This window comes from Cherax quadricarinatus, chromosome 86 (assembly GCF_038502225.1).
Source record: "Cherax quadricarinatus isolate ZL_2023a chromosome 86, ASM3850222v1, whole genome shotgun sequence".
In the NCBI taxonomy this organism is placed as follows: domain Eukaryota; kingdom Metazoa; phylum Arthropoda; class Malacostraca; order Decapoda; family Parastacidae; genus Cherax; species Cherax quadricarinatus.
In genome coordinates, this window is record NC_091377.1 from 13,338,147 (window position 1) to 13,361,223 (window position 23,077).

At 43.1% G+C, this 23,077-nt stretch overlaps 1 protein-coding gene across 4 annotated transcripts in view; it reads right to left on the reverse strand.

Moving 5' to 3' along the window:
* The window catches only part of LOC128702955 (phosrestin-2-like), a 61,327-nt gene that overhangs the window by 13,962 nt on the left and 24,288 nt on the right, over window positions 1-23,077 (reverse strand). For all 4 annotated transcript variants that reach the window (XM_070103653.1, XM_070103655.1, XM_070103652.1 and 1 more), the window contains exons 3-8: window positions 16,121-16,308; window positions 15,723-15,813; window positions 12,500-12,611; window positions 11,641-11,752; window positions 5,710-5,867; window positions 2,331-2,474 (exon numbers count right to left, since the gene is read on the reverse strand). In XM_070103653.1, the coding sequence (XP_069959754.1) occupies window positions 2,331-2,474; window positions 5,710-5,867; window positions 11,641-11,752; window positions 12,500-12,611; window positions 15,723-15,813; window positions 16,121-16,308 (805 nt within the window). The remainder of the gene's footprint in view (window positions 1-2,330; window positions 2,475-5,709; window positions 5,868-11,640; window positions 11,753-12,499; window positions 12,612-15,722; window positions 15,814-16,120; window positions 16,309-23,077) is intronic.

Consider the following 23,077-nt stretch of genomic DNA (forward strand, 5'->3'; position numbering starts at 1 on the left):
TATAATTATTATTATTATTATTATTATTATTATTATTATTATTATTATTATTATTATTATTATTGCAATTTTTTATTGTCATTATTCCAAGATAAAAATAACAAAAAATAAATGTGCTTCAAGTGGACTCACAGGGTAGACTAGTGAGGTAGACTCAGAAAGTAGACTAGTGAGGTAGACTCAGAAAGTAGACTAGTGAGGTAGACTCAGAAAGTAGACTAGTGAGGTAGACTCAGAAAGTAGACTAGTGAGGTAGACTCAGAAAGTAGACTAGTGAGGTAGACTCAGAAAGTAGACTAGTGAGGTAGACTCAGAAAGTAGACTAGTGAGGTAGATTCAGAAAGTAGACTAGTGAGGTAGACTCAGAAAGTAGACTAGTGAGGTAGACTCAGAAAGTAGACTAGTGAGGTAGACTCAGAAAGTAGACTAGTGAGGTAGACTCAGAAAGTAGACTAGTGAGGTAGACTCAGAAAGTAGACTAGTGAGGTAGACTCAGAAAGTAGACTAGTGAGGTAGACTCAGAAAGTAGACTAGTGAGGTAGACTCAGAAAGTAGACTAGTGAGGTAGACTCAGAAAGTAGACTAGTGAGGTAGACTCAGAAAGTAGACTAGTGAGGTAGACTCAGAAAGTAGACTAGTGAGGTGGACTCAGAAAGTAGACTAGTGAGGTAGACTCAGAAAGTAGACTAGTGAGGTAGACTCAGAAAGTAGACTAGTGAGGTAGACTCAGAAAGTAGACTAGTGAGGTAGACTCAGAAAGTAGACTAGTGAGGTAGACTCAGAAAGTAGACTAGTGAGGTAGACTCAGAAAGTAGACTAGTGAGGTAGATTCAGAAAGTAGACTAGTGAGGTAGACTCAGAAAGTAGACTAGTGAGGTAGACTCAGAAAGTAGACTAGTGAGGTAGACTCAGAAAGTAGACTAGTGAGGTAGACTCAGAAAGTAGACTAGTGAGGTAGACTCAGAAAGTAGACTAGTGAGGTAGACTCAGAAAGTAGACTAGTGAGGTAGACTCAGAAAGTAGACTAGTGAGGTAGACTCAGAAAGTAGACTAGTGAGGTAGACTCAGAAAGTAGACTAGTGAGGTAGACTCAGAAAGTAGACTAGTGAGGTAGACTCAGAAAGTAGACTAGTGAGGTAGACTCAGAAAGTAGACTAGTGAGGTAGACTCAGAAAGTAGACTAGTGAGGTAGACTCACAGGGTAAACTAGTGAGGTAGACTCACAGGGTAGACTAGTGAGGTAGACTCACAGGGTAGACTAGTGAGGTAGACTCAGAAAGTAGACTAGTGAGGTAGACTCACATGGTAGACTAGTGAGGTAGACTCACAGGGTAGACTAGTGAGGTAGACTCACAGGGTAGACTAGTGAGGTAGACTCACAGGGTAGACTAGTGAGGTAGACTCAGAAAGTAGACTAGTGAGGTAGACTCACAGGGTAGACTAGTGAGGTAGACTCACAGGGTAGACTAGTGAGGTAGACTCACAGGGTAGACTAGTGAGGTAGACTCACAGGGTAGACTAGTGAGGTAGACTCAGAAAGTAGACTAGTGAGGTAGACTCACAGGGTAGACTAGTGAGGTAGACTCACAGGGTAGACTAGTGAGGTAGACTCAGAAAGTAGACTAGTGAGGTAGACTCACAGGGTAGACTAGTGAGGTAGACTCAGAAAGTAGACTAGTGAGGTAGACTCACAGGGTAGACTAGTGAGGTAGATTCACAGGGTAGACTAGTGAGGTAGACTCACAGGGTAGACTAGTGAGGTAGACTCACAGGGTAGACTAGTGAGGTAGACTCACAGGGTAGACCAGTGAGGTAGACTTACAGGGTAGACTAGTGAGGTAGACTCACAGGGTAGACTAGTGAGGTAGACTCACAGGGTAGACTAGTGAGGTAGACTCACAGGGTAGACTAGTGAGGTAGACTCACAGGGTAGACCATTGAGGTAGACTCAGAAAGTAAACTAGCGAGGTAGACTCACAGGGTAGACTAGTGAGGTAGACTCACAGGGTAGACTAGTGAGGTAGACTCACAGGGTAGACTAGTGAGGTAGACTCACAGGGTAGGCTAGTGAGGTAGACTCACATGGTAGACTAATGAGGTAGACTCAGAGGGTAGACTATTGAGGTAGACCCACAGGGTAAACTAGTGAGGTAGACTCACACGGTAGACTAGTGAGGTAGACTCACAGGATAGGCTAGTGAGGTAGACTCACAGGGTGGACTCAGATGATAGACTCATAGGGTAGCCTCACAGGGTAGACTCACAGGGTAGACTCAGAGAGTAGACTAGTGAGGTAGACTCACAGGGTAGACTTAATAGGGTAGACTCACAGGGTGGATGAAGCAAGGCTAGTCTCCTCAACCTTCAGTTGACCTTCGAGTGCCAGACCCCGACGCTGGTGTTTACCCTGGGGGTGTAGACACAGGTGGTAGGTCCTCCCCAGCGAAAACCCGGGTACCACTGGGCACCCTTCCCTGGAGGAGACCAGTGGTTAGTACTACCCTCCCTGGGGAGATTAGTGGTTAGTACTACCTTCCCTGGGGAAGTTTAGTGCTAAGTACTACCTTCCCTGGGGGAGACTTGTGCTTAGTACTACCTTCCCTGGAGGAGACTAGTGGTTAGTATTACCCTCCCGGGGGAAACTAGTGGTTAGTACTACCCTCCCTGGAGGTGACTAGTGGTTAGTACTACCCTCCCTGGAGGAGACTAGTGGTTAGTACTACCCTCCCTGGAGGTGACTAGTGGTTAGTACTACCCTCCCCGGAGGAGACTAGTGGTTAGTACTATCCTCCCTGGAGGAGACTAGTGGTTAGTACTACCCTCCCTGGAGGTGACTAGTGGTTAGTACTACCCTCCCTAGAGGTGAATAATGGTTAGTACTACCCTCCCTGGAGGAGACTAGTGGTTAGTACTACCCTCCCTGGAGGAGACTAGTGGTTAGTACTACCCTCCCTGGAGGAGACTAGTGGCTAGTACTACCCTCCCTGGAGGAGACTAGTGGCTAGTACTACCCTCCCTGGAGGAGACTAGTGGTAAGTACTACCCTCCCTGGAGGAGACTAGTGGTTAGTACTACCCTCCCTGGTGGTGACTAGTGGCTAGTACTACCCTCCCTGGAGGAGACTAGTGGTTAGTACTACCCTCCCTGGAGGTGACTAGTGGTTAGTACTACCCTCCCTGGAGGAGACTAGTGGTTAGTACTACCCTCCCTGGAGGTGACTAGTGGTTAGTACTACCCTCCCTGGAGGAGACTAGTGGTTAGTACTACCCTCCCTGGTGGTGACTAGTGGTTAGTACTACCCTCATTGGAGACTAGTGGTTAGTACTACCCTCCCTGGAGGTGACTAGTGGTTAGTACTACCCTCTCTGGAGGTGACTAGTGGTTAGTACTACCCTCCCTGGAGGAGACTAGTGGTTAGTACTACCCGCCCTGGTGGTGACTAGTGGTTAGTGCTACCCTCCCTGGTGGTGACTAGGTTAGTACTACCTTCCCTGGTGGTGACTAGTGGTTAGTACTACCCTCCCTGGTGGTGACTAGGTTAGTACTACCTTCCCTGGTGGTGACTAGTGGTTAGTACTACCCTCCCTGGTGGTGACTAGTGGTTAGTACTACCCTCCTTGGTGGTGACTAGTGCTTAGTACTACCCTCCCTGGAGGAGACTAGTGGTTAGTACTACCCTCCTCCGTAAGCCATGCGTGTTGTAAGAGGCGACTAAAATGCCAGGAGCAAGGGGCTAGTAACCCCTTCTCCTGTTTATATTACTAAATGTAAAAGGAGAAACTTTCGTTTTTCCTTTTGGGCCACCCCGCCTCGGTGGGATGCGGCCGGTGTGTTGAAAGGAATATATATATATATATATATATATATATATATATATATATATATATATATATATATATATATATATATATATATATATATATATATATATATATATATATATAAATATATATATATATATATATATGTCGTGCCGAATAGGCAGAACTTGCCATCTTGGCTTAAATAGCAACGCTCATCTTGCCATATAGGACAAGTGAAAATTTGTGTATGCAATAATTTCGCCAAAATCATTCTGAACCTAACGAAAAAAATATATTTCAATGTGTTTGTTTAGCATTAAATTACTGTAAACAAATCTAAAATATATTTAGTTGGGTTAGGCTAAAATAAATTTTTCTTGTTATAATAAGGTTAGATAAGTTTTCTAAGATTCTTTTGGAGGAAAATTAAAAATTTTTACATTAAAATTAATGAAAAAATATATTTTTAAACGTATAAGAGAAAAGTTTAGAAAGGACTTAATTTTAAATGAGTTCTTGCTAACTGACCAGTTTTATATATTCGGCACGACATATATATATATATATATATATATATATATATATATATATATATATATATATATATATATATATATATATATATATATATATATATATATATATATATACACACACACACACACACAGTGGAACCCCGGTTTTCGTCCTTAATCCATTCCAGAACGTCGGTTGAAATCAGAAATGGACGAAAACCGAAGTAATATTTCACATAAGAAATAATGTAAATCCAATTAACTCTTTCCAGATACCCAAAAATATTAACAAAAAGCACATGTTATAGAGAATATCTATAGTTTTACATACAGAAAACAATGAGAAATAAATGACTAATTTTAATGGATAATGAACATTTAAATTACTATTACATACCTTTATTGAAGTCTTGTTGGTATATGGAAAAAAAGCGATGAGGGGAGAGGGAGGAGAGGTTATTGTTTGAAAGGGGAATCCCCCTCCATGGAAATAAATGGTATAAAATACCGACACAATGGAAATATAAACACATATGCAGTATAATGTGACCCTTTATTGACAATGTTTCGCCCACACAGTGAGCTTTTTCGAGTCTCAAACAGATCTGCATAACAAGCGGATTTCTAGTAGTGTTATTGATGTCGCTATGGTCTGTATACTATCAAATAGTAGTAGAGGTAGTAGTACTATTGTTGTTATATTAACACTCTACTCTCTGAACCCTTGTGTTATTACCACTACTCTCTTATTATTCCAACCTTTGCCAGTATTATACTACTTACTACTACCACAACCACTACTACTAATATTACTCAATACTACTACTACTACCACTGCGACTATTACTACTACTACTACTATTACTACTGCGACTATTACTACTACTACCACAACAACCACTACTACTAATATTATTCAATACTACTACTACCACCACCACTACTACTGTGACCAAGTAGCAAGTATTAACGCACAAACTGTGACCAAGTAACAAGGATTAACGCACAAACTGTGACCAAGTAGCAAGTATTAACGCAAAAACTGACCAAGTAGCAAGGATTAACGCACAAACTGTGACCAAGTAGCAAGGATTAACGCACAAACTGTGACCAAGTAGCAAATATTAACGCACAAACTGTGACCAAGTAACAAGGATTAACGCACAAACTGTGACCAAGTAGCAAGTATTAACGCACAAACTGACCAAGTAGCAAGGATTAACGCACAAACTGTGACCAAGTAGCAAGTATTAACGCACAAACTGTGACCAAGTAGCAAGGATTAACGCACAAACTGTGACCAAGTAGCAAGTATTAACACACAAACTGTGACCAAGTAGCAAGTATTAACACACAAACTGTGACCAAGTAGCAACAACAAATGTACTAACTGTGACTGTATAGTAGCGATGGTGTTGCGTATATCTGCAGTGGTGCCCAGAGCTACATCACACACCTGCACCACACACACCTGCACCTTCTTCACCTGCTTGTTGCAGTTGTTGATCACGTTCACCTGAACGTTCACTGCCTCGCCGTGGTAGTAGATCTGAGGGACAAGTTCTATCAAGAGCTACATAGGGATTCCAACCGGGGTAGCATAATGTATACCCACTGATCTACTGGTCTACAAGCTCAGTGCATGAACACAATCAGTGCGTGAACACAATCAGTGCATGAACACAATCACTGGATGAACACAATCAGTGCATGAACACAATCACTGGATGAACACAATCAGTGCATGAACACAATCAGTGCATGAACACAATCAGTGCATGAACACAATCACTGGATGAACACAATCAGTGCATGAACACAATCAGTGCATGAACACAATCAGTGCATGAACACAATCAGTACATGAACACAATCAGTGCATGAACACAATCAGTGCATGAACACAATCAGTACATGAACACAATCAGTACATGAACACAATCAGTGCATGAACACAATCAGTACATGAACACAATCAGTGCATGAACACAATCAGTGCATGAACACAATCAGTACATGAACACAATCAGTACATGAACACAATCAGTGCATGAACACAATCAGTACATGAACGCAATCAGTACATGAACACAATCAGTGCGTGAACACAATCAGTGCATGAACACAATCAGTGCATGAACACAATCAGTGCATGAACACAATCAGTACATGAACACAATCAGTACATGAACACAATCAGTGCGTGAACACAATCAGTGCATGAACACAATCAGTGTATGAACACAATCAGTGCATGAACACAATCAGTGTATGAACACAATCAGTGCGTGAACACAATCAGTGCATGAACACAATCAGTGCATGAACACAATCAGTGCATGAACACAATCAATGCATGAACACAATCAGTACATGAACACAATCAGTACATGAACACAATCAGTGCGTGAACACAATCAGTGCGTGAACACAATCAGTGCATGAACACAATCAGTGCATGAACACAATCAGTGTATGAACACAATCAGTGTGTGAACACAATCAGTGTATGAACACAATCAGTGCATGAACACAATCAGTGTATGAACACAATCAGTGCGTGAACACAATCAGTGTATGAACACAATCAGTGCATGAACACAATCAGTGTATGAACACAATCAGTGCGTGAACACAATCAGTGTATGAACACAATCAGTGCATGAACACAATCAGTGTATGAACACAATCAGTGCATGAACACAATCAGTGCGTGAACACAATCAGTGCATGAACACAATCAGTACATGAACACAATCAGTGCGTGAACACAATCAGTGCATGAACACAATCAGTGTATGAACACAATCAGTGCGTGAACACAATCAGTGTATGAACACAATCAGTGCATGAACACAATCAGTGCGTGAACACAATCAGTGCATGAACACAATCAGTGTATGAACACAATCAGTGCATGAACACAATCAGTGTATGAACACAATCAGTGCATGAACACAATCAGTGTATGAACACAATCAGTGCATGAACACAATCAGTGCGTGAACACAATCAGTGCATGAACACAATCAGTGTATGAACACAATCAGTGCATGAACACAATCAGTGTATGAACACAATCAGTGCGTGAACACAATCAGTGTATGAACACAATCAGTGCATGAACACAATCAGTGCATGAACACAATCAGTGCATGAACACAATCAGTGCATGAACACAATCAATGCATGAACACAATCAGTACATGAACACAATCAGTGCGTGAACACAATCAGTGCATGAACACAATCAGTGCATGAACACAATCAGTGCATGAACACAATCAATGCATGAACACAATCAGTACATGAACACAATCAGTACATGAACACAATCAGTGCGTGAACACAATCAGTGCATGAACACAATCAGTGTATGAACACAATCAGTGCGTGAACACAATCAGTGTATGAACACAATCAGTGCATGAACACAATCAGTGTATGAACACAATCAGTGCATGAACACAATCAGTGCATGAACACAATCAGTGCATGAACACAATCAGTACATGAACACAATCACTGGATGAACACAATCAGTACATGAACACAATCAGTGCATGAACACAATCAGTACATGAACACAATCAGTGCATGAACACAATCAGTGCATGAACACAATCAGTACATGAACACAATCAATGCATGAACACAATCAGTACATGAACACAATCAGTACATGAACACAATCAGTACATGAACACAATCAGTACATGAACACAATCAGTGCATGAACACAATCAGTGCATGAACACAATCAGTACATGAACACAATCAGTACATGAACACAATCAATGCATGAACACAATCAGTACATGAACACAATCAGTACATGAACACAATCAGTACATGAACACAATCAGTACATGAACACAATCAGTGCATGAACACAATCAGTGCATGAACACAATCAGTACATGAACACAATCAGTACATGAACACAATCAGTACATGAACACAATCAATGCATGAACACAATCAGTACATGAACACAATCAATGCATGAACACAATCAGTACATGAACACAATCAGTACATGAACACAATCAGTGCATGAACACAATCAGTGCATGAACACAATCAGTACATGAACACAATCAATGCATGAACACAATCAGTACATGAACACAATCAGTACATGAACACAATCAGTACATGAACACAATCAGTGCATGAACACAATCAGTGCATGAACACAATCAGTGCATGAACACAATCAGTGCATGAACACAATCAGTGCATGAACACAATCAGTGCATGAACACAATCAGTGCATGAACACAATCAGTGCATGAACACAATCAATGCATGAACACAATCAGTACATGAACACAATCAGTGCGTGAACACAATCAGTGCATGAACACAATCAGTGCATGAACACAATCAGTGCATGAACACAATCAATGCATGAACACAATCAGTACAGGAACACAATCAGTACATGAACACAATCAGTGCGTGAACACAATCAGTGCATGAACACAATCAGTGTATGAACACAATCAGTGCGTGAACACAATCAGTGTATGAACACAATCAGTGCATGAACACAATCAGTGTATGAACACAATCAGTGCATGAACACAATCAGTGCATGAACACAATCAGTGCATGAACACAATCAGTACATGAACACAATCACTGGATGAACACAATCAGTACATGAACACAATCAGTGCATGAACACAATCAGTACATGAACACAATCAGTGCATGAACACAATCAGTGCATGAACACAATCAGTACATGAACACAATCAATGCATGAACACAATCAGTACATGAACACAATCAGTACATGAACACAATCAGTACATGAACACAATCAGTACATGAACACAATCAGTGCATGAACACAATCAGTGCATGAACACAATCAGTACATGAACACAATCAGTACATGAACACAATCAATGCATGAACACAATCAGTACATGAACACAATCAGTACATGAACACAATCAGTACATGAACACAATCAGTACATGAACACAATCAGTGCATGAACACAATCAGTGCATGAACACAATCAGTACATGAACACAATCAGTACATGAACACAATCAGTACATGAACACAATCAATGCATGAACACAATCAGTACATGAACACAATCAATGCATGAACACAATCAGTACATGAACACAATCAGTACATGAACACAATCAGTGCATGAACACAATCAGTGCATGAACACAATCAGTACATGAACACAATCAATGCATGAACACAATCAGTACATGAACACAATCAGTACATGAACACAATCAGTACATGAACACAATCAGTGCATGAACACAATCAGTGCATGAACACAATCAGTGCATGAACACAATCAGTGCATGAACACAATCAGTGCATGAACACAATCAGTACATGAACACAATCAGTACATGAACACAATCAGTGCATGAACACAATCAGTGCATGAACACAATCAGTACATGAACACAATCAATGCATGAACACAATCAGTACATGAACACAATCAGTACATGAACACAATCAGTGCATGAACACAATCAGTGCATGAACACAATCAGTACATGAACACAATCAATGCATGAACACAATCAGTGCATGAACACAATCAGTACATGAACACAATCAGTACATGAACACAATCAGTGCATGAACACAATCAGTGCATGAACACAATCAGTGCATGAACACAATCAGTGCATGAACACAATCAGTATACTAGCACAGTACATAATTACAATCACTGGATGAGCACAATCAGTAGATAAAGACAATAAAAACCACAATTTCAGCATAACTCATAAAATATAACTTAAAATTTAGTTAAGAAAATTAAGTTAGAGCAAAGTTAGTAGGTTAGGTTAGGTTAGGTTAGGTTAGGTTAGGTTAAGTTAGGTTAGGTTAGGTTGGGTTAGATTTGTCAGGAAACAGTACAAGTGTTTCCTGACGCGGGTCTTAGTCATAAGATGACCCACAGCTGGAGCTTTTGGTCATCTGACCGAGGCCTTCCACTGGCTTACCCCTGTATGATTGTTATTATAACTATTAGATTCACTATCAACTAGTAACTGTGGTAAGATTATTGATGTGACTCTTAAATAACAGCTTATGAGAAATTGTGTAAATAATTTAGAAAACTGACAAGTTGATAAATGAGACAATTATGTAAAATTTGTTGTATCTTTATTCTGGAAACGTTTCGCCAGCCAGTGGCTTCTTCAGTCTAATACAGAGAAGAACGATGAAAGATGAGGAGGAGTTGGAAGTAATCAGTCAGTAGATGTGTTCAGTCCATCATTCTTGACTGATGGACTGAACACATCGACTCCAGGCTGAGGGACTGATTACCTCAAACTACTACTCATCTTCCAACGTTCTTCTCTGTACTGGACTGAAGAAGTCACTGGTTGGCGAAACGTTTCCAGAATAAAGATACCCAAATGTTGCACAAGTGTCTCATTTATCAGCCCTGAGAAATTTACACAGATGTTTTGGAAATTTTATTGACCAGCCTGTCGAGAATACAAGAGTGTTGAGACTCGCAGGTGGCTGGGAAATACTACTGACCAGCCCGTCGAGAATACAAGAGTGTGGAGACTCGCAGGTGGCTGGGAAATACTACTGACCAGCCTGTCGAGAATACAAGAGTGTTGAGACTCGCAGGTGGCTGGGAAATACTACTGACCAGCCTGTCGAGAATACAAGAGTGTGGAGACTCGCAGGTGGCTGGGAAATACTACTGACCAGCCTGTCGAGAATACAAGAGTGTGGAGACTCGCAGGTGGCTGGGAAATACTACTGACCAACCTGTGGAGAATACAAGAGTGTTGAGACTCGCAGGTGGCTGGGAATAACTACTGACCAGCCTGTCGAGAATACAAGATTGTGGAGACTCGCAGGTGGCTGGGAAATACTACTGACCAGCCTGTCGAGAATACAAGATTGTGGAGACTCGCAGGTGGCTGGGAAATACTACTGACCAGCCTGTCGAGAATACAAGAGTGTGGAGACTCGCAGGTGGCTGGGAAATACTACTGACCAGCCTGTCGAGAATACAAGAGTGTGGAGACTCGCAGGTGGCTGGGAAATACTACTGACCAGCCTGTCGAGAATACAAGAGTGTTGAGACTCGCAGGTGACTGGGAAATACTACTGACCAGCCTGTCGAGAATACAAGAGTGTGGAGACTCGCAGGTGGCTGGGAAATACTACTGACCAGCCTGTCGAGAATACAAGAGTTTGAAGACTCGCAGGTGGCTGGGAAATACTACTGACCAGCCTGTCGAGAATACAAGAGTGTTGAGACTCGCAGGTGGCTGGGAAATACTACTGACCTGCCTGTCAAGGATGACATTGAGGTGAAGTTTACCAGGAGAGAGAAGAAACTCTTTGGTACACGACACCATGGGCTGTCGACCTTGTTTTGCTGGAGCGTACTGCCGCCTCCTGTTTCAATTGACCAAAATTTGATAGTTACATAGCGTGAATAAAATATGTTTCTCTGTCATATTCCATCACACAGGATAGTTGTCATGCATTAAATAACGCTGTTTGTTAGCTTAAGATGGCAGATTTCAGAAGAGTAATGCCGTCAAACAATCCCATTGTAGGTTCAGTTGATACGACAGTTTTAAAGGATTCCTTCCAGCAGAGCTGCTGTTATTATTATTATTATTATTATTATTATTATTATTATTATTATTATCATTATTATTATTATTGGGAATTACCATCTCTCAGGACACCTAAGCATGTAGGACAAATGGAGCAAGTATGGAGTAAGTGAATGTATGTAGATATATTGAAGCGGATGTGTCAGCAGATGTCTGCGAAAGATGAAGTGAAGTGTAGAAAATATGGAGGAAAAAGGTAAGTGGAGGTGTCTGTGCAGAAGTTTATTAACGGTGTAAACAAAAGAATATAAGGCTGAGTGGGTAAGATGTAAGAAGACCCACCTAAAGAGAGGATCCACCTGGCGAGAGGACCCACCCTATGAGAGGACCCACCTTATGAGAGGACCCACCTAACGAGAGGACCCACCTTATGAGAGGACCCACCTGACGAGAGAACCCACCTTATGAGAGGACCCACCTGACGAGAGGACCCACGTGACGAGAGGACCCACCTTATGAGAGGACCCACCTTATGAGAGGACTCACCTTATGAGAGGACCCACCTTATGAGAGGACCCACCTGACGAGGAGTCTGACACAGGAACGACGGTGAGGCTGCTCATCCTGGGTGCTGCCCACGAACACTCGTACCTGCCAGTGTACACCACACGCCCGCCCACTCTCCTCCTGGCCTGACGCACACATACATGACCTTAGTAAAGTATTACACACACACACACACACACACACACGTTTCAGATATGGGACACAACAACAAGGGGTCACAATTGGAAGTTGAAGACTCAGATGAGTCACAGGGATGTTAGGAAGTATTTCTTCAGTCACAGAGTGTTACAAAAAACGCGATTTCTAAAAAGCTTAGAGATCTCCAGGTAATACTAGAAAGGACTGCCCTTCTAGCATCCAGCCTGTTACTGGGTTTTCGTAACAATTAGTCAGTATCCTGGTCCAATTATCCATTAGAATTCAATAAGAATTATTAGTGCTTCAGGATTACAACTGGTAGGCTACTAACTAGAGAAATTAAAATTTAATAAATTTATTAATAATTAAGTTGTCTAGACGTATATCAAATGAAAATAAATTAATCAATTTAAACAAATTAATAATAATCACTTCTCTCGTGTACAGTAGTATTGTGCTGAAAGCACATATCACATATTTATGTCTTAAGTACCGTCTGGTACATTAACATTTAATAAGATATTATAAATATGTACAAGTAAGTTTGTGTGTATGTGTGTCAGTGCTCTAAGTAGTTCGCTATGTCTCAAGACTCAACAGTTGGTCAACTAACTTCTTGACCAACTGGCAATCAGAACAGTCTGCTTGAACAATAAAAAGAATGCTAAGCCCAATAGCAATACAACAAGCAACTGCGACACAGAATCAAAAACAAGGAGATAATATAACGACACTAAGTAGGGACCATCTGCAGATCCTCCACAAAAGTCACAAAACTCTCATACTACTGAATCTAAGTTCAGCATAAGAAAATCCCCAACTGTGACAGTACACAGATACCAGTACAAGTTAGGTCAGAAGCTACAGCTCAGGACCTGAGTTGGTCCGAGTGTCTAGGCGACACACAACCTCAGTACAACGTCGAAAATCTCTAAGTCTATATAATGTTCTGTGAACAGTTCTATAGAACCAACAAGAAAGCTACAGAGACTATCTTCCAACAAGGGCCAATAAGGGAGAGTTAGGCACGTCTTGTCAGGAATACGTCCAACCACCAAGAGAGTCTAGCCCAGACTGACTACTTCAGGCGAGGTGTTAACACCCCCCCCCCCCCCGATCACGTGGACAGCTGCTGCCCAGCAACACAGAAGCCGGCAGAGTAACGAGCCACAAGCAATAATTACAGTAGTTAGACAATCAAGACTTGAACTATGAGCACATAATAATAATATATGAATGTTACATCCTACCTAACAATATAACTAAGTCAAATAATAATATAAAGCAATATATTTACGATTTAGCTATTATCGCAAATATAAGCAATATAAAATTATACAAAAAGGTAATATACATTATATACATTGTGACCCATTCAGGGGTCACAACACAGAGCTGTCAGGAAGTGGAATAGTCTCGAAAGAGAAGTGGTGGAGGCAGACTCCATACACAGCTTTAAGAAGAGGTATGATGAAGCTCACGGAGCAGGGAGTGAGTAACCTAGTAGCGACCAATGAACAGGTGGGGCCGGGAGCTATGAATCGACGTCTGCAACTACAATTAGGTGAGTACAATTAGATGAGGTGAGTACAGGAACATGGGGACACAACTGGAAGTTAAAAACTTAGATGAGTCATAAGGATGTTAGGAAGTATTTCTTCAGCCTTAGAGTTGTCAGAAAGTCTGGAGAATGATGTAGTGGAGGCAGGATCCGTACATACATAGCTTTAAAAAGAGGTAAGATAAGAATATTTGAGTGAGGAGAGAGTTGCGATTAGCAAAGAGGCGGAGCCAGGAACTGTGAATCGACCCCTGCAACCACAAATAGATGAGTACAAATAGCTGAGTACACACAGGAGTTAAGATTCGACCCCTGGAAACATACCTTGGCGAGGAGGTAAGGAAAGAAAGAAGAAACAAAGGTTAGAACATAATTTAAACAATAAAGAAGAATCAGATCAGCTGTGCGATCCTTCAACAAAAATATTGAATTGAAACTAAACAGCTACTAGACACCTGCAAAACTACAAATGTGTTATCAGTGTTCAAGAAGGAAAATAAAGATTGGCAGATAAAGAAAGGGACTTTGCAGATAACTAAACCTGTGTTTTAAAGAGATATTACCCAAGGAAGCGGGTCTGCAAGACAGCAAGAGAGAAACGGGAGACTAGCGGAAACTGGATAACGTCACAGTAAAAAGATATAGAGTAAAAAAAAAGGTCAAGTGAGCTGAACACGTCAAAATTAACGATCTTTGATACCTTCCAGGTCCTGACAGAGGAAGTAGAGGCACTGTGTGATCCACTAGCAAAGATCTACAAGTCACTACATACAAGGTAACTTCCAGAAAGCTACAAAGCATCAAATAACGTCAGTAGTGAAGCAAGGGGAGAGGCAGGCAGTACCAAACTATAGAACAGTGATGTAAATAACAGTAAGAAGACCAACGGAACACCCACAGACTCATCAAGTATATAATAACACATCAGGTTGAGACAAAGTGAATTATATTTTAAATAACAAAAAAGGCACAATATCGTGACTGGAACGATACACAAATAACCCGCACATAAAAGAGAGAAGCTTACGACGACGTTTCGGTCCGACTTGGACCATTGACAAAGTCACACTGTGTGACTTTGTCAATGGTCCAAGTCGGACCGAAACGTCGTCGTAAGCTTCTCTCTTTTATGTGCGGGTTATTTGTGAATTATATTTTATAAGCTTACAACACAACTCTGACAAGATAACACATTAAAACACGAGAGGAATTAATGACTCAAGTGCACTGAATATTTGACGATGTTTACATAATAAAGAATATACTTAAAATGAATCATTCTCTCTCTCTCTCTCTCTCTCTCTCTCTCTCTCTCTCTCTCTCTCTCTCTCTCTCTCTCTCTCTCTCTCTCTCTCTCTCTCTCTCTCTCTCTCTCTCTCTCTCTCTCTCTCTCGCTCTCTCTCTCTTCTTTACTAATAATGGTTGAATTACCAACAAAAATGTTAAGTGAATAGACACAGACACAACTAATGTAACATTATATTGTGTTAAAATGTCATTCACTTACAAGTGTGTTATTAAGATAAGATTCTCTCACCTTGTTGTATGGTGACGGATGCTGGGGCATTCCTGGGCATCTCCAGGTGGAAGGGAAAGGCATTGATGCCCAACTTCTTCTGTAGTCGTTCCTGTTGAGCACACAATATCCATGATGCAGGCAACACAATACTATGTAATGCAGGCAACACAATACATCATGATGCAGGCAACATAATACTATGTAATGCAGGCAGCACAATACATCATGATGCAGGCGACACAATACCTCATGATACAGGCAGCACAATACATCATGATGCAGGCAACACAGTACGTCATGTTACAGGCAACACAGTACGTCATGTTACAGGCAACACAGTACGTCATGTTACAGGTAATACAACACATCATGATGCAGGTAGGCTGGTAGGTGGTGTAGGGAGAGTGATGACTCACCTGTAGGCTGGTAAGTGATGCAGATAGGCTGGTAGGTGGGTAGACCTGGGTAGAAGCTACCACCAGCTCCCTGGCGAAGGTAAGGCCCATTACTTCGTCTTCCTCTCGTCCATAACGGTAAGTCATCACCACCTGTGCGAACACCCGTCTATCCTTCACGTAACCGTCCTCCAGCCACACCATCCCGTCTGTCACAACATAAGAACACTGGAACCTCCAGCCACACCATCCCGTCTGTCACAACATAAGAACACTGGAACCTCCAGCCACACCATCCCGTCTGTCACAACATAAGAACACTGGAACCTCCAGCCACACCATCCCGTCTGTCACAACATAAGGACACTGGAACCTCCAGCCACACCATCCCGTCTGTCACAACATAAGAACACTGGAACCTCCAGCCACACCATCCCGTCTGTCACAACATAAGAACACTGGAACCTCCAGCCACACCATCCCGTCTGTCACAACATAAGAACACTGGAACCTCCAGCCACACCATCCCGTCTGTCACAACATAAGAACACTGGAACCTCCAGCCACACCATACCGTCTGTCACAACATAAGAACACTGGAACCTCCAGCCACACCATCTCGTCTGTCACAACATAAGAACACTGGAACCTCTAGCCACACCATACCGTCTGTCACAACATAAGAACACTGGAACCTCCAGCCACACCATCTCGTCTGTCACAACATAAGAACACTGGAACCTCCAGCCACACCATACCGTCTGTCACAACATAAGAACACTGGAACCTCCAGCCACACCATACCGTCTGTCACAACATAAGAACACTGGAACCTCCAGCCACACCATCCCGTCTGTCACAACATAAGAACACTGGAACCTCCAGCCACACCATCCCGTCTGTCACAACATAAAAACACTGGAACCTCCAGCCACACCATCCCGTCTGTCACAACATAAGAACACTGGAACCTCCAGCCACACCATACCGTCTGTCACAACATAAGAACACTGGAACCTCCAGCCACACCATACCGTCTGTCACAACATAAGAACACTGGAACCTCCAGCCACACCATCTCGTCTGTCACAACATAAGAACACTGGAACCTCCAGCCACACCATACCGTCTGTCACAACATAAGAACACTGGAGCCTCCAGCCACACCATACCGTCTGTCACAACATAAGAACACTGGAACCTCCAGCCACACCATCCCGTCTGTCACAACATAAGAACACTGGAACCTCCAGCCACACCATACCGTCTGTCACAACATAAGAACACTGGAACCTCCAGCCACACCATACCGTCTGTCACAACATAAGAACACTGGAACCTCCAGCCACACCATCCCGTCTGTCACAACATAAGAACACTGGAACCTCCAGCCACACCATACCGTCTGTCACAACATAAGAACACTGGAACCTCCAGCCACACCATACCGTCTGTCACAACATAAGAACACTGGAACCTCCAGCCACACAATACCGTCTGTCACAACATAAGAACACTGGAACCTCCAGCCACACCATACCGTCTGTCACAACATAAGAACACTGGAACCTCCAGCCACACCATCCCGTCTGTCACAACATAAGAACACTGGAACCTCCAGCCACACCATCCCGTCTGTCACAACATAAGAACACTGGAACCTCCAGCCACACCATACCGTCTGTCACAACATAAGAACACTGGAACCTTCAGCCACACATCCCGTCTGTCACAACATAAGAACACTGGAACCTCCAGCCACACCATACCGTCTGTCACAACATAAGAACACTGGAACTTCCAGCCATACCATCCCGTCTGTCACAACATAAGAACACTGGAACCTCCAGCCACACTATACTGTCTGTCACAACATAAGAACACTGGAACCTCCAGCCACACCATCCCGTCTGTCACAATATAAGAACACTGGAACCTCCAGCCACACCATCCCGTCTGTCACAACATAAGAACACTGGAACCTCCAACCACACCATCCCGTCTGTCAAAACATAAGAACACTGGAACCTCCAGCCACACCATCCCGTCTGTCACAACATAAAAACACTGGAACCTCCAGCCACACCATCCCGTCTGTCACAACATAAGAACACTGGAACCTCCAGCCACACCATCCCGTCTGTCACAACATAAGAACACTGGAACCTCCAGCCACACCATCCCGTCTGTCACAACATAAGAACACTGGAACCTCCAGCCACACCATCCCGTCTGTCACAACATAAGAACACTGGAACCTCCAGCCACACCATACCGTCCGTCACAACATAAGAACACTGGAACCTTCAGCCACACATCCCGTCTGTCACAACATAAGAACACTGGAACCTCCAGCCACACCATACCGTCTGTCACAACATAAGAACACTGGAACTTCCAGCCACACCATCCCGTCTGTCACAACATAAGAACACTGGAACCTCCAGCCACACTATACTGTCTGTCACAACATAAGAACACTGGAACCTCCAGCCACACCATCCCGTCTGTCACAATATAAGAACACTGGAACCTCCAGCCACACCATCCCGTCTGTCACAACATAAGAACACTGGAACCTCCAGCCACACCATACCGTCTGTCACAACATAAGAACACTGGAACCTTCAGCCACACATCCCGTCTGTCACAACATAAGAACACTGGAACCTCCAGCCACACCATACCGTCTGTCACAACATAAGAACACTGGAACTTCCAGCCACACCATCCCGTCTGTCACAACATAAGAACACTGGAACCTCCAGCCACACTATACTGTCTGTCACAACATAAGAACACTGGAACCTCCAGCCACACCATCCCGTCTGTCACAATATAAGAACACTGGAACCTCCAGCCACACCATCCCGTCTGTCACAACATAAGAACACTGGAACCTCCAGCCACACCATCCCGTCTGTCAAAACATAAGAACACTGGAACCTCCAGCCACACAATCCCGTCTGTCACAACATAAAAACACTGGAACCTCCAGCCACACCATCCCGTCTGTCACAACATAAGAACACTGGAACCTCCAGCCACACCATCCCGTCTGTCACAACATAAGAACACTGGAACCTCCAGCCACACCATCCCGTCTGTCACAACATAAGAACACTGGAACCTCCAGCCACACCATCCCGTCTGTCACAACATAAGAACACTGGAACCTCCAGCCACACCATACCGTCCGTCACAACATAAGAACACTGGAACCTTCAGCCACACATCCCGTCTGTCACAACATAAGAACACTGGAACCTCCAGCCACACCATACCGTCTGTCACAACATAAGAACACTGGAACTTCCAGCCACACCATCCCGTCTGTCACAACATAAGAACACTGGAACCTCCAGCCACACTATACTGTCTGTCACAACATAAGAACACTGGAACCTCCAGCCACACCATCCCGTCTGTCACAATATAAGAACACTGGAACCTCCAGCCACACCATCCCGTCTGTCACAACATAAGAACACTGGAACCTCCAGCCACACCATCCCGTCTGTCACAACATAAGAACACTGGAACCTCCAGCCACACCATCCCGTCTGTCACAACATAAGAACACTGGAACCTCCAGCCACACCATACCGTCTGTCACAACATAAGAACACTGGAACCTCCAGCCACACCATCCCGTCTGTCACAACATAAGAACACTGGAACCTCCAGCCACACCATACCGTCTGTCACAACATAAGAACACTGGAACATTCAGCCACACATCCCGTCTGTCACAACATAAGAACACTGGAACCTCCAGCCACACCATACCGTCCGTCACAACATAAGAACACTGGAACCTCCAGCCACACCATACCGTCTGTCACAACATAAGAATACTCATACCTTCACCCACACCATCCAGTGTGCCACACAATATAAAACACAGGAGTATTATAGCCACACCATCGCATCCATCACCACAGGAGGATCATCAGGACTGACTGCCACTTAGTCACCAGTCAAGAATACTTTACTTCCCAGTATGGTCTACATAGACTTAAAGTAAGCTCCAAGTGCATATATACTAAGATACACTGTATATCTCTGTACGTGCACATTCGCTATGTACACAGAATGATAGTAAGTGTAGAGTGCCTTACCTATCTGGGGACTCCAGGTCACCAAGATAACAGTGCTTCACCACTGATGATCATATAGACTACAGGTCACCATGATAACAGTGCTTCACCACTGATGATCATGCAGACTACAGGTCACCAAGATAACAGTGCTTCACCACTGACGATCATACAGATTCCAGGTCACCATGATAACAGTGTTTCACCACTGATGATCATACAGACTACAGGTCACCATGATAACAGTGTTTCACCACTGATGATCATACAGACTACAGGTCACCATGATAACAGTGCTTCACCACTGATGATCATACAGACTACAGGTCACCATGATAACAGTGCTTCACCACTGATGATCATACAGACTACAGGTCACCATGATAACAGTGCTTCACCACTGATGATCACACAGACTACAGGTCACCAAGATAACAGTGCTTCACCACTGATGATCATACAGACTATAGGTCACCAAGATAACAGTGCTTCACCACTGATGATCACACAGACTATAGGTCACCAAGATAACAGTGCTTCACCACTGATGATCACACAGACTATAGGTCACCAAGATAACAGTGCTTCACCACTGATGATCACACAGACTATAGGTCACCAAGATAACAGTGCTTCACCACTGATGATCACACAGACTATAGGTCACCAAGATAACAGTGCTTCACCACTGATGATCATATAGACTACAGGTCACCAAGATAACAGTGCTTCACCACTGATGATCATACAGACTCCAGGTCACCAAGATAACAGTGTTTCACCACTGATGATCATACAGGCTCCAGGTCACCAAGATAACAGTGCTTCACCACTGATGATCATACAGACTCCAGGTCACCATGATAACAGTGCTTCACCACTGACGATCATACAGACTCCAGGTCACCAAGATAACAGTGCTTCACCACTGATGATCACACAGACTACAGGTCACCATGATAACAGTGCTTCACCACTGATGATCACACAGACTACAGGTCACCAAGATAACAGTGCTTCACCACTGATGATCACACAGACTACAGGTCACCAAGATAACAGTGCTTCACCACTGATGATCATATAGACTACAGGTCACCAAGATAACAGTGCTTCACCACTGATGATCACACAGACTACAGGTCACCAAGATAACAGTGCTTCACCACTGATGATCATACAGACTCCAAGTCACCATGATAACAGTGCTTCACCACTGATGATCATACAGACTCCAAGTCACCATGATAACAGTGCTTCACCACTGATGATCATACAGACTCCAGGTCACCATGATAACAGTGCTTCACCACTGATGATCATACAGACTATAGGTCACCATGATAACAGTGCTTCACCACTGATGATCATACAGACTCCAAGTCACCATGATAACAGTGCTTCACCACTGATGATCATACAGACTACAGGTCACCAAGATAACAGTGCTTCACCACTGATGATCATACAGACTACAGGTCACCATGATAACAGTGCTTCACCACTGATGATCATGCAGACTACAGGTCACCAAGATAACAGTGCTTCACCACTGATGATCATACAGACTACAGGTCACCAAGATAACAGTGCTTCACCACTGATGATCATGAAGACTCCAGGTCACCATGATAACAGTGCTTCACCACTGATGATCATACAGACTACAGGTCACCAAGATAACAGTGCTTCACCACTGATGATCATGCAGACTCCAGGTCACCATGATAACAGTGCTTCACCACTGATGATCATACAGACTACAGGTCACCAAGATAACAGTGCTTCACCACTGATGATCATACAGACTACAGGTCACCAAGATAACAGTGCTTCACCACTGATGATCATACAGACTACAGGTCACCAAGATAACAGTGCTTCACCACTGATGATCATACAGACTCCAGGTCACCATGATAACAGTGCTTCACCAGTGATGCTCATACAGATTTCAGTTCACCATGATAACAGTGCTTCACCAGTGATGATCATACAGACTACAGGTCACCAAGATAACAATGCTTCACCACTGATGATCATACAGACTACAGGTCACCAAGATAACAGTGCTTCACCACTGATGATGATACAGACTCCAGGTCACCATGATAACAGTGCTTCACCACTGATGATCATACAGACTACAGGTCACCAAGATAACAGTGCTTCACCATTGATGATCATACAGACTATAGGTCACCAAGATAACAGTGCTTCACCACTGATGATCACACAGACTATAGGTCACCAAGATAACAGTGCTTCACCACTGATGATCATACAGACTCCAGGTCACCATGATAACAGTGCTTCACCACTGATGATCATACAGACTCCAGGTCACCATGATAACAGTGCTTCACCACTGATGATCATACAGACTATAGGTCACCATGATAACAGTGCTTCACCACTGATGATCATACAGACTATAGGTCACCATGATAACAGTGCTTCACCACTGATGATCATACAGACTATAGGTCACAAAGATAACAGTCCTTCACCACTGATGATCATACAGACTATAGGTCACCAAGATAACAGTGCTTCACCACTGATGACTATGCAAACTCCAGGTCACCATGATAACAGTGCTTCACCACTGATGATCATACAGACTATAGGTCACCAAGATAACAGTGCTTCACCACTGATGATCATGCAGACTCCAGGTCACCATGATAACAGTGCTTCACCACTGATGATCATACAGACTATAGGTCACCAAGATAACAGTGCTTCACCACTGATGATCATACAGACTACAGGTCACCATGATAACAGTGCTTCACCACTGATGATCATACAGACTCCAGGTCACCAAGATAACAGAGCTTCACCACTGATGATCATACAGACTCCAGGTCACCAA